A 14,175-nucleotide genomic window follows, 5' to 3' on the forward strand; every position below is an offset into this window, starting at 1 on the left:
AATCTCAAACGTGTTTTTTGCATTCCAAATTTTTATCTCCGGTTTGAATTCTGAACGTGGCTTCCTCGGGAATTTTCATGCATTCTGTCTGTCGTTTTAAATAGTTTTCTCGTGACTTGGGTTTGAAATAATTCGACTGTTCGCATTTAGAATTATAGATATTGTTATGTATGCCAGTTGTGTCACTAGGGGGCAGCGTCGTTCGACCTCAATTTTACGAATTTTGCTCAAATTCATGTTCATTTGTTAGTGTAACACTGCGTAGCTTAATGAAACATGAAACGCTTGCAGCAACAGATTTCACTAAGTTTCCTGTTTTTTGTGGCTTGTTATGTGGTTCTCTGTAACTCTGTCTTGTGCACAAATTTTTTATAAAAAAAAGAATTTTTAACATCGTACAAAGTACAGAAACAGAGACTGTTTAAAAAAAAACATGTAAAACTAGTTTATTTTTCAAGCGAAACAGAAAATAATTTTTGTAAGAAGTTAGCGTGGAATGTGACGCCACCTGGTGGACAAATGTGTAAACAATGCATAATCTCTATAAATACATCACCTGCATGTCACTAGTGGAAACAAACTGGCATTAATTTAAACCCTGATTAACTATGATTAATGATTGATTATATGTTGAGTATTTGACTAACTCGGTGTAGTTTTACTAGTCATAAATTACTTAAAAACAAGTTTTAAAACTGTATTAGAAAAAAGCGTGTTGCACGAGAAACGGAGAGAATGTGGTTTATATTATAATATTGTATGTTGTACGTTAATCGGCCCAATTTTAAATTCATTCTCAATTCTTGTTGATGTCTTAACTATGAATTCATGAGACCCGTGATTTGAAGAAACCCTGACCCGTGATTTAGAGAAACCCTGACCCGTGATTTAGAGAAACTCAGATCTGTGATTCGAGAACCAAAATTCTATTGAATTTGGTGGAACCAAGTTGTACTGTGATTCTGGATTCAGTTCCACGGTTGTGAGTTTGAGCTAACATTTAATTAGTTCATTTTCAATATTTTAACTCCAAATCGAATCCTAACTGTGAACTGTAATACCGGGCAGAGACCCCACAATTCTAAAGCTAATAAACTCTTTTTCCGATTCTGTATCTGTAGAATTTGATAGTAACTGGGTTTCGTGTGAAGCCGGTCTGTTTTGCGTCGGGTTTCAAACTCATGTTAAGAACTTGTGTCGACATGAATTGTAAAACGTGTTAGGGGTAGATGATTTTTACTCAGTAGAAACTGTAGTTAATTCTATGAATATTGTATGAATATGAAATGAATGAAACTAAAAAAGGAAAATCTATTTATGAAAAACAAACAAACTTTATACAAAAACCAACTATTAGAGGTATGAAGTTCGTAATTTTTCCTATAGATGGCGTGTTATATCCAGTGGGTTTTTGTTCGGTGATTTGAATGTAATATTTGTTGAGTGTTCGGTATTTACAGATGACCCACACCTGCCAGGGCTAGAACCGGCATTCATTAAACAACTGATCCCAAATAATGGTATTATATATGATACTCTATGTGTAACAATGTGTGGAGGACAATCTTTCAATAACTGCTATGCATTTTAAGCTGTAAGATACAGATCTGATTTAACACCGAGAGTTTAGGCAGATTTTCTGGTATCCATATAGTTTTATTATGATCAAAACGACGTTTAAAAGTTTAAAATAACCGACAACTCAACTGTCAACTGTGTTGCGAGTTACTGAGAAGATTTATGCATTTGTAGCTGAAATTTAAACAGATGAGTTTAAAATACACAACGAATATGAATTCAATCTCCTATCACTCATCTCAGGTATCAATTCATTTGTTTTTTAACTGTTGTATGAATTATTGTAATGATGATGTTTGTAGTAAGTATAGCCTGAGGCCTGTTTTTACAGTGTCTCAGTAGTTGAGGCCTGTTTGAATGGTTATAGAACAGTGTGTTTGTTTGTAAGCGCAGGAATGATAAAAATGCTGTTTCCTAATAGTTATTTTATGTCATATTATTATTATTATTATTTATGGGCCATTTTTGTGTTGCCAAATAAATATCGTCTCATGAATTCATTGTATTCAGAGTTTATTTTTTGAGTTGATCTGAGAAGATTTGGTCTCAAATTGTCAGGTGTTCGGTGGTAGTGAAGTTCTGATATCTGGATGATCAAAAACTGAAAGAATGGTGTGGGAGTTTAGAGTTTCCAGGCTCGAAGGACGCTGTAACTGTAGGGACTAAGTTGATGGAGAGAGGCCCACAGATTCGGGCTCAGAGATGTGCAGCGTCCATGCTGTGACATCGAGCGTACAACCTCGTAAACGATCGGCTCGTTTACAGCTGTGACGGGCTGATTGTGACTATTAACACCTGCCTGCAATCGATACACTGATTGCGGTCCAGATTCCACTGAATATGGTTCTGATTGTCTAATACTTCACAGAGTTACTTTTAATCTCAATCATTCGGATTCGTGATAACTGGGCCCTCGGTACAGTTTAAGCTGACCATGAAGTTAGCGATAATAGCGTGAAACTGGATCATCACGAATAAGATGTCCCCCGCCCTTAAATAGTTTTATCTGGCCATGGACGACAGTTTGAAATATGACCGCTCCACGAAAATATCTGGAATGATATACTGGTACGACCAGTAATCGAGGTTTATGAAGAGAGGGAGGAGGAGTGGTCTCTCCTCGGAGGTGTCCACCGATAGCTCAGCCGGAATCAGGTTTCTTCTCCAAATTTGAAATATTAGATTTTCCCATTGGACATTACTTTTTTGACTACACAAAGCCGTTACCTTCAAATAATAACCCACTCCAACACGAGTTCTATCGACCCCCGGTGGCCCTTAACAGAAGATGTTTCAAGGAATTAAAGATGATAAGAACAGGTCAGGTCAAGGGCGACCCGGCCCTATCGGCCAAAAGTTTGGAGGGTCCTTTTTAGGCTACAAAATAAAAAAATTGTAAAAAAATGGTGGACTGACTGTTTCTATTCACGTAAAATTATAAACATCAGGGGCCGGACTGGTATTAACTTTAACCCGGGGGCTAACTTAATTCATTTTCAATTGAGTTAACCCCCGGGTTAAAGATGATACCAGTCTACAAAACCTAATTTCTTCTGGTTCAGTTGACACCAATATTACACATGTATATATATATATATATAGTTATTCAGAAATCAACGTAATAAAACCTTAAAACCACATTTTTCTCTTTATGCGGCTGGTGACTATAAGATAAGTCCTGAATGAAAATGGAATCTACTCGTAGGAGGCAGATCTACCTATAGGCTGAAAACGCAGCGAAAAACGTTGCAAATTTCGCTAGAAGTTGCTTTATAAAAGCGTGTACATATATGCTAAATTAAGAGAGAGAGTTTGTATGAAGGAAACTACAAGAGCTGTCGGTGGCTCTGTAGGAGAAATCCTTGGATGTGTGAAAGGAATAAAAAGTATATGGAATGGATGTGTGTGCGTGGTGTGGGTCGCTAGTAATATGAGAAATGTCAGGAATAGATAGAGATCCATAACACGAGTATAAAATGACCAAACATTTTAATATTTGTCTCATGGGTAGTATTGGTAGGTATTGTTTTAGCGGTCTGTGCGTCGTCAAGTAGACCAGGCTGCTTCCTACTCGAGGATCCGGTGAAGATCACCTGCACACCGACCGCCGCTACAAACTTCAAAACTAACTCCCCCGTTATTTCGGTATCAAGTAATGAAAATGACGTAACGGGTAGAATTCAAGGCGGAGGTTTAACCGGGGTCTGATTACCCCCACCGCAACAAGCCCTCACTTATCTATAAATATCAACATCAAACTGGACAAAATGGAATATTGAAGTTTAACTCCGGGTAGTGGAAACTTGTCTAATGATGTCACCAGGCTGCTGGAAGTTGTTTCTTTCGAAAATCTGGTAAGTTTTTGAAACATCCGGATCCAGTTTCACAGTTTAGAATTATAGATTTAGCTCGTTAAAAAAATTAACTGATTCTAAACTCTCAAACTGTGGAACTTAGATCCACAGTTTGGTTATTTCGATTTGGAAAATACTTAACGAATATATCTCATACATCTTCGACATAGACATTCGTGTTTTCAATTCGAGCTTAACCGCTTTAAACTTAAACATTTTCATGAAACAGAGATGTCTGAATTTACTAGTAAGACATAAGTTTCGAAAAGTACGTTTAGTTTGCGCCGATCTGACAGAATGCTGGCACGTGCTTGAATCTACATTCGGATTTAATTTTAACATCGACAATTTCTAAAATAAGTTCAACCGCATAAATTTACATTCGAACTGGTAATTAATCGAGTTAATCCGATATCAATTATAAAACTGATCAATACGCGCATGCGTTGTTGAAGCGATGTTGATGTTGTAGTTTGGACAATCAGCTCATTCGTTATTTTAAACTCGATATGATAAAATGTTAAGTTACTGGTGAATAGGTAAATATCAGCAGGGCTTGCTTGGGATTGATGGTACAGTTTTGTCAGGTAAACTCAATCATTATTTCATCTTAATCATACTGATATATAGTGCTAATATGAAAGGGATGCGTATACCAGAAAATTACAGTTTTTTTCGATTAAACTGTGAAAGAAAACTGTAATTTTCTGTGACATGTCTAATATTCTTATTTCACAAACTTTTCATCAAAGTTGTTATTTTTCCATTTTCCATTTTCGACTTCTAAACACTCAAAGTGTTTATCAAATTCAGCCAAGTTTGAAACTAGTTTTAGCAAGAATCGCGTAGAGTCTTCATCTATACAGGCTATAACCGCTGGACCTGGATCTACATAGGCCAATAGGAAGTGTGGGCCAAATAGGAAGAGGGGCATTTCTTGGACAAAGCAGCCATGACTGAACAATGGGGCTCAATCGCTGCTAGGAATCATTGAAATACATGCGAAAATATACACTTTATGAGAGGATGAATCGGTCACGTTTAAAGCTTTCTATCTTGACACAAAAGGAGGAATCTCCAATCCCTTAGATCCACCACATCATGAAACGAATTGTTTTGTTATATTTACAGTATGTACGCCAGTATATCAACGATCATTCTACTGTTAGTTACAGTAGAAGCTGAGAGATTATGCGGTAAACAGTTAGCCGATGTTTTAGATTTAATTTGTCATGATCGTGGATTTCATTGGGACGTCAGCAAAAAAGGTAAATTATTGCTTTAACTAGCTTGCGTTATATATACCGGCATGTTTTAGTGTAGGAATTAGAAAAGTTACTAAAACTAAATTAAAAACTATTATCAATGACGATGTGGGCTGGTAAACCACGCTCTTCACTTCTGGACCAAGAGCGAAGCGCTGCAGGACTGCGTGACGTTTCGACGCGTTGATATAAAGAGAATTCCACAATAATAACGGAGAAATATTTAGTCCGAAATGTTTCATTCAGCTAATTTAAAACTCAAAGAAACATTTTCGGACTTTACATCGTTATTATTGTGGGATTTTCTTTATATAAAAAAAAGCGGATATATTATCATTGGTTCAAAGAATACAGAATCTGAATCTGAATACAGAATCTGAATTTTGAATTTAAATTTGAAATTCTGGGTCCAGTTCCACAGTTCGGAGTTAAGATTTGACCCTGAGTTAACTCATTGAAAATGAACTAATTTTAACTCCGAGTTAACTCTAACTCACAACTATGGAACTGGGTCCAGAATGTTAAAATTCGGAGTTTCTATCATATACGTAACTATTTCGATCTTTTGGTGTTTTTGATTGCGGGACGCTAGTGTCAACAGTGCGACCTTTGTTAAACTTTGATATTTCTAATTTAGTCAAATTCCAATCGATTGATGTTGAAAAAATCTAGAAATAAGCAATGATTTGTGGTAAAATGTAACTGAATGGTTGTACAGATGTAACCGTTATATTCAAATTTTGAATGGTTGTAACCGATTCGATTGAACTTTCCACCCGATTAATGACGTCATCCATTCATTCATACGATACCGTATTGAATTGAATGACTCGATGATTTAAATATATTTGTAGACTTTTACGCGACCCGACATCTGTAAATTATTGGCTACACCCAACATACATAAATCCGTTAAATCAGTTGATTTACCAAACGACAACAAATTCAAACGAAGCCAATTAATTATATAAGCGCTTGCGGATATGACGTCATATATAGACCATTGGCATTTCGGAGATTTGCACAAAAATAACATAATATGATAGTCCTATATATAGGCCTATATAAAGATGGTTTAGTAATTACAGGCGCGGATCCAGGATTTTTTCAAGGAGGGGTTCATAAAGAATGTTTATGTTAAACCGCTGACTAAAATCTCTGATAGGGGGCCAATACGGCATATTGTTTGGCCAAACATAAGACGTTATGTTACCGATTATGCAGAAGTACTGTCCGCCCGATTTGCCTTGAGCATATACATTCCTTCAAGATAACGATTTAAACATTTAAAACATTTTTGGTAGCTGAGCCCCCCCCCCCTGGATCCGCGCCTGAATTAGAAGAATTATAGAAATAGAAACAAATGTAGGATTTCGATCTATTCATCCATACTGCTATTTGCGTATGGATTATGATTCATTAACAAAATGGTTGTAATGATTCATGAATTATCGTTTTCTAAGCTCCGGGTTCAGTTTCACAAAAAAAGATTAACTCTTCAATCGATTTAAGATGAATTAACTGAATTCATGGAGATTGAAAATCTGTTTAAAGGGTTAAATAAACCTTTTTGTGAATCTGGACCCAGAGGTGAATATAAAAAAGATAACTCTATCTACTTAATCGTTGTAATTTTTCATTTTTGATCTTAAAATAGGGATTCATCCTTTTTATTTATTTAATTTCGTTTGATTTTAGTTTTTATTTGGTGTTCCTCGCAAACCCGTCACACCTGTCGGGAGCGAAACAGGTGGTTTTATTTTTATTTTTTGTTGTCATACTCTCTTCTTTTGAAATGAAAGTTTTTTTTTGTTTATGATTTATTTTAGTTTGTAAATGTGTTTTTATATATTTCTGTGTATTCCTGCAGCTAGTGCCCCTGCTGTAATCAGTAAACGCCAGGCTGCATCATTTCTAACCCGGAGAAGAAGAAGTGTGGTCGATGAGTGCTGCTTAAACGCTTGTACTTATGAGGTTTTAGAATCATATTGTGCAAGTCCTGCAGATTACGATTATAAACTACAGATCGAGGATATTTTACCCAGACGATTGACTTTAAACGTATGTATTCTACTTGTCGATGGTTATAGACATGCTGGGGCCCAGGGGGCAGTTGCATAGTCGTGGCTTAGACTTAAGACCAGTCTAAGACCAACTTAGTTCTATAGCCAATCTAACAACTTAAGACCAGTCTTAAGATTTAAGACCACCTTTAGACTTAAGTCACGACTGTGCAACTGGGCCCTGGTCCACAGTCCTGAGTTAAATCTAAGTTAACTTATTGAAAACTATTCAAACTTTAAAAGCAAAATTTAGCCAACAACTGAGGAACTGGCCATGGGTTCTATGAGTTTTCTAACAAATGTTTATAGTTCAGAATTAGTAGCAGCAAATTTGGAGGAAAGTTCCAAAAAATGATGCATCTTCAGGGAATAACGCAAACGCTAGCCCAAATCATCCTGGACACAAAACTCAGATCATCTGTAACCCTAACCCTAGGTGATTCCTAACCCTAGAAGGGTTTCGAACCTGCGACCTCCAATATACCAGACAGGCATGCTAACCACTAAACCATAGACCGATATACATTGTCATAAGTCGTCAGTTTGTCCGGTCAGTGTGGTGACCATTTGTCTGTGGTGACCAGTCAGGTGACTGGTGACCAGTCAGTGTGGTGGTGACTATTGCAGTTTTTATCAGGCCCATTGCCTGGAATTTTGATTTAGAAAAGGCAATCCTTCCCAACAAAAAGGCGAGCATCTTTCATAAACAAATTATAAAAAAAGGTTGAGATGCCATCACGTATTTTACTGCTTCCTATATTTCAATGAACGATCTCCGTGACTCGACAGAGTTCTTCTCTTGCCTACGCGAATACATTTGTGTTTTTTGCGTATAACTTTCGAATATTCATTTTCACAAACATCTTGCCTTTCAAGAATCGTTTGTTCTTATTGTTTCAGAGAATGTTTTGTTCTTATTGTTTCAGAGTACCGGTAACTTGCCGTCGGCTCCTGAATCCGGGTACCTTCCTACTCGATCTCCACCCCAACCATCCATGGAACAAAATCCACATTCGACATTCGGAGTAGATAAAAACCAGGACGCTTTCTTCTACGTGGGTAAAACGAAACCGACGAATAAAAAACGGAATCATGATAATGATGACAATGAAAGATTGCGTTTACTACAGAAATTGAATTTACTTAGAATTTTGAGGCAAGACGAGTTTCGTAGTAAACAAAAGGCAGAAGTAAAAAGTATATCCGAAATTCTAGATGCGCTTATAGCATCGCTTTTCAAATAGAACAAATTCAAAATTCATTTCACTTCAATCCTCTTTAGTTGATGATTAAACCTTTTTTCGAAATGTTATCTAAAAATAAAGTTGGTTAGTTATTATGAAATTAAACGATTATAATTAATGATGTGATCGAAAAACATACTGTAAGATTTTACCGAAGCGAAAGAAATCTTCATCTAAACTGGATCTGCGGACCAAAACTGACACTTTGAGTTTCGAAATAAAAACCCATGTTTTCATTTATCACGCAATTTTCTTTAGTTTGTAAGTTGAAACTGTACTCAGAATAGTATACGTAAAATGATAATCCATTGTCCCAATTTGACATTTCACATGAGAGGGGATGATAAATGTCAACTGATTCCATCTCCGCTGAAATGGCATTGAAATAAACGCGCCTTTCATTGACCACCTGCGTCAATACGGCGTAAGACGATAGATTCGAATCCCACTTATCTATTTACATCGAGCGGCGCGTCATTGACTTGTAAAGTCATAATGGCTTTATTGAAGTATATATATTGAACCAGATAGTGAACACGACAGGAGGGAGAACTGTCGAAATAACCAATGACAATTCTTTCACTAAAATGTTTTCACACAGATTTTAAAAACATCGCAAAATAATGCGAATACAATTCTGTTGTTTCTTGAATTATCGGCTAATTCGATCAATAATCACTGGTCGAAAAAGAGTCTCATGTACATCAGACATGGGATACCCAAAGATTTTTCAGGCACTATGGCCTCCACTTGTGAAAATAAAAACAAACTAATAAAAACATACAAATATATTTAGTTTTATTTACAAGGTATCATCAGGAGATTACAAATATATAATATATTCACATCTAACAAATGAATACATTTTAGGACACTTTCACTTCACAACACTTAACATACATGTTTAACAGGATACAGGACCCAGTTCCAGAGTTCTGTGCTAAGAGTTAACCAATTGAAAATCAACTAGTTTTATTTCTGAGTTAACTCACAACTGTGGAACTGGATCCAGATCCACAGTTCTGAGTTAAAATCTTACCTATACATCTTAACTACAAACTAGCAAAATCATAATAATGTTATTGAAGTCGCTGAACTAGTTTTTGATTCCTAATCTATATTTCCAATTCATCTGAATGTGTGTAAGTCATCATTTCTATGATAAGTCATCAACTTAGTGATTGTCACAAATGCAATGACTTTGGCAAGTTTGACTGTGTACATGATGAGACCTGATTTTAAGAGTATCTCTCAGAACTGCGGAACCAGATTCTAGACATTCCTGTTATCAATGTTGAAATAATTCTCAGCTACAGCTCACTACACAGATTAGAGGATTCACACCAGAACATTTCATTATCCAAAAATACATTAATAAAAAACTGAGATATTTCAGAGACAAACTGCGTAGAGTCATGTTATAATATATAATATCACAATAACATGGAAAAACGAGTGTGAAATGTTTCCTTGAGGAATATCATATTCGGTATTCCTCAAGGTGTATATAGTAAACAAAGATGACTATTAGGAGACAGTTGGAACACTGAGTCTATAAACTAATATCAGCTAAAAGAAACATTTCAGACTCTTTTCATTTTAAGTGAGGGATTTTATATCATATTTACGACACAGACTCTCAGTGAGTGACTATCAGTCATACATATGTTCATGTATTTCTTGTCCTATTCTGATATATTCAGCTTTTTCTTCTTTTGTCATCTGTTGAACATGTTCGGCCGTAACGTCGTTAAACGCAATCTTCTTATCACCGATAGCTACCAACATTTCATCTTCTCCGTCATCATCGTCACTCTCCATTTCCTCTACATCGGCATCACGTGAAACTAAAAGAGTAAAAAGTAGAAACATTGTTAACAGTGAATCTCCTCCTTCCTCCCTACTCTCTCATCCTTCCTCCCTACTCTCTCCTCTTTCGTCTCTCCTCCCTACTCTCTCCTCCCTTCTCTCTCATCCCTCCTCATAAACTCCCTACTCTCTCCACCCTCCTCTCTCCTCTCTGCTCTCTCCTCCCTACTCTCTCCTCCCTCCTCTCACCTCCCCACTCTCTCCACCCTCCTCTCTCCTCTCTGCTCTCTCCTCCCTCCCCGTAAACTTCCACTGTCGTGTATTACTCCTCCTCATATATCTATAATAGTTAGTCCGATATTTTACCTGTTGTTCGTAACGATGATTTCACTACAGCTTTCTCTATTTCATCTTCTGATTCACTCGTAGAACTATCATCCTCTCCACTACTAGCACCCCCTTGTGGCGCTGCTGGTACTAACGCCGGGGTAGCTAGCGCCGTCTGTTGACTGTTTTTCTTCTCATGAACGAGTAACGTGCGCATAATGTGATCGTCGTCCATTTTACGCGAGGAACTGCCACCAGGTGGAGCGGTCGAAGGTCCGGCCGGTTCGCTGGATATCTCAACCTGAAATATATAAATAAAACAACCCTATTGAGAGAGAAGAAATACCAAACATATGAAATCCAAAACTGGGCAGATGAAAGTTGCCTTATCATTTTCTAATCAGATATGCATAATTTATAGAGAAATCATCAATACTTTAAGGCTCCTACCTTTGGACCTAAGACTGGTTCTAACATAGCACCTTCTACTGTACTCTCAGTCATCCAGATTGGTCTGGCTTTCTCCGGTTTAGATTCGGTAATAATCGATTTATTATCGGTATCCATATTAACAGTAACAGTGTTCTCACGAACTTCAAATCCGATATTCTTCTTTATATCTCCGCTCCAGACAGAATGATCATTGGGATCTCTCTTAGACGCACCAGGGGCTCTGTAAACAAAACAATTACATTATACTCTCGATACTGAACAAGAGACAATCAGCCTTAATCTATAAATAAATACAACATTGACCAGATACAGAGTTGAGAATCAGGGAACTCTTAAATATGTTAAGGACTCCAGTGTATTACAGAAATACAATGATTTGTAAACTATGTGATGCTCGTACCTGCTGTTAATAGATTTAATATCGATCGGTTCCGGATCAAGAACTTCAGGCGCGAGTTTGATATCCTCACATTGTCTCAACAGATCATAAATTGGCTGCATTTGATTATTAAATTTAGCCATTAACGTGCGTGTATCGTGTACAGGATTCACCGGTTCATCTTCTATTACATCCAGATGACAGAAATAACATTGATACGTTCCGGTCATCGGATCAAATAAACGATCGACTTCTAAATCGGTGAAAGATTTCTGACACGATGGACAGTGAAAACTGGCGCGATTCGTCGAATCACGTTCTTCCGTTTCGATCTTACGCCTCATGTGATCTAATTTATACTTAACGACGTTAACGAACACTTTGTAATTAATGAAATAATAATTATGACGCGTTGTTTTTCCTTCGGCGTCGGTTTCGACTCGCATTCGAATTTTTAAGAATTTATCGTTTTTTAACGTGTTGATCAATGTTCGAAGTTGTTTCCGTTCGAATTTTAATAATTCGACCAAATCGTCTTCTTTCATACACGGATTACGAACTAATAAATCAATAACTATAGCGTGTTCCTGATCGTAGAATCCTCGTACGATATATCGAGCTAAACGTTTTAACGTTTCTGGAACCTCCGTTAGAATATCCGGCTCTTTTATTTCACTCATTTTGCAGCTCGGCAAAATCTCTACAAAATAAGAAAAGAATCGTTCAATCATCTTTATTCATCATTCTATTCGATTTAATGATTGTTATATCATCTTTACCACTGTATATAATTACATTCACTGGATTTAAAGGTAACAGCGTAAATGTTTTGGTGTGAATTAACTTCTCAACTTTTTCAGGCATTCCCTTAATTTCTACATTTCTACATCTTTAGATATTTCTTCCACTACACTTAAAATATTATTGTCACTTTTCATTTCTTATCCTCTTGACTTCTCATTGTCACCATTTCTTTTCTTATTTTCCTAATTCACCTTAAAGAGCTATGAGTTTGGCTAATGAACCCGACCTGATAAAAGTTACGTCGTTGATATGTCGAGGTTTCAGGGAATGGCTGATACCAGTAATTGATAATGCTTTGATAAAACCAGTAATGATCAAGATTGAATTTCTGTTACAAAGTCTCAAAGATCTATTTTGATCTTTAAAAATCTTAACAGAAATTCAATCTTCATAACCTGAATATTCATTTTTACATACAAATAAGACAAAGAAGAGTTTTTAAATACTATTCAAACACCCACTTGAGGAGAAAGAGACTCTCACCACACACGGCGTGCACAATAGTTTCAGATAACTGGCAACTGTTGAAATTTCATACATGACACAAGGTCAACAAGAAATATAATCTAAATCATGTTCTATTTTGAACAGCAGCCCCTAGGGTGAAGTATCCAGGATATGAGACAGACAGAGAGAGTGGGGGAGAGAGGGGAGAGTGGGGGAGAGAGGGAGGGAACTGTCAATTGACCTGTATTATTGATATGTTTTTACATCTAGTTTTAATCCAAAGCTATCAGAACAAAACTCTGTAAACTGAGTAGGAGTTTAAGGATCGATATTTATGTCACATGACTCAGGGTCAAGGCTTTGATTGGCTATGATATCACAGTGGTCCTCAGTCCAATTGTTTGATGGGGTCTGGTCCTCCCACTTAGTGATGTCACAGGTCACCTGACCTAGGGTTAGGGTTAGCTGCTAGCCATGAATGACTGTGATATCACTGGTCACCTGACCTAGGGTTAGGGTTAGCTGCTAGCAATGAATGACTGTGATATCACTGGTCACCTGACCTAGGGTTAGGGTTAGCTGCTAGCCATGAATGACTGTGATATCACTGGTCACCTGACCTAGGGTTAGGGTTAGCTGCTAGCCATGAATGACTGTGATATCACTGGTCACCTGATCTAGGGTTAGGGTTAACTGCTAGCCATGAATGACTGTGATATCACTGGTCACCTGACCTAGGGTTAGGGTTAGCTGCTAGCCATGGGTGACTGTGATGTCACCGCCACTGGTCACCTGACCTAGGGTTAGGGTTAACTGCTAGCCTTCAGTGGCTGTGACATCTCAATTCACCTGGCCTGGGGTTAGGGTTATGAATGGCAGACCATACTCTATCAATTCATTAAGTAGTGATGATTTGTTATGAGCAGTTCACTAAGAGTTATAAAGTACTCAGTAGCAATCATCAGTAGCACTAATTACCTATACAAACTTCTCAATTACACCAATTAGTAATGATCAAGTGACCCCCCCCCTGTGTGATGATAATGATATTTGATAGATTCAGTATTGATTGGATTGGAAGGGGCAGAGCAAGTGTCTGCTGTCACTGCTGAATTACACAATTCTAAAATAAATCTTGATGCTCAATAATGTGTAAGTGATTCATACAACGTGGAATCGGGATTGAAACAAGAAAGAAACCGAAAAAAGGATTCCAGGTCAGAGACAGAGAGGTTGAATTTAGGAAAAAAAAACTATTTTCAATCGGAAATATAAACATTCTAAAACAAAAACGGTAGTTCACAGAATATTTAAACACCGACACATAGATTCATGAACGGCTGGTAATTCTTACCTTGTTCAATTTAAAGAAAATAAGTTTAAACGGTATAAAAATTAATTTTCCATGGGCGCAGCCATATTGGATTAGTCGTACTAAATATCACATAAAAC

At 37.0% G+C, this 14,175-nt stretch overlaps 1 protein-coding gene across 2 annotated transcripts; it reads right to left on the minus strand.

The window, feature by feature from the left end:
- Nucleotides 1-9,324: 9,324 nt before the first annotated feature.
- On the minus strand, nt 9,325-14,146 carry LOC141907915 (general transcription factor IIE subunit 1-like). 2 transcript variants are annotated; one of them, XM_074797679.1, is made up of 5 exons: nt 14,078-14,146; nt 11,494-12,172; nt 11,091-11,313; nt 10,680-10,941; nt 9,325-10,351 (listed from the first exon to the last, which is right to left on the minus strand). In XM_074797679.1, exons 2-5 carry the CDS (start codon nt 12,150-12,152, stop codon nt 10,158-10,160), a joined length of 1,338 nt encoding a protein of 445 aa, XP_074653780.1. In that variant the 5' UTR covers nt 12,153-12,172; nt 14,078-14,146; the 3' UTR covers nt 9,325-10,157. The 2 variants fall into 2 exon arrangements, with proteins under 2 accessions (XP_074653780.1, XP_074653787.1); XM_074797686.1 differs by lacking the exon at nt 14,078-14,146 and adding an exon at nt 12,503-12,541.
- Between the last annotated feature and the right edge of the window lie 29 nt (nt 14,147-14,175).

The sequence above is a fragment of the Tubulanus polymorphus genome, chromosome 1, assembly GCF_964204645.1.
Source record: "Tubulanus polymorphus chromosome 1, tnTubPoly1.2, whole genome shotgun sequence".
NCBI lineage: Eukaryota > Metazoa > Nemertea > Palaeonemertea > Tubulaniformes > Tubulanidae > Tubulanus > Tubulanus polymorphus.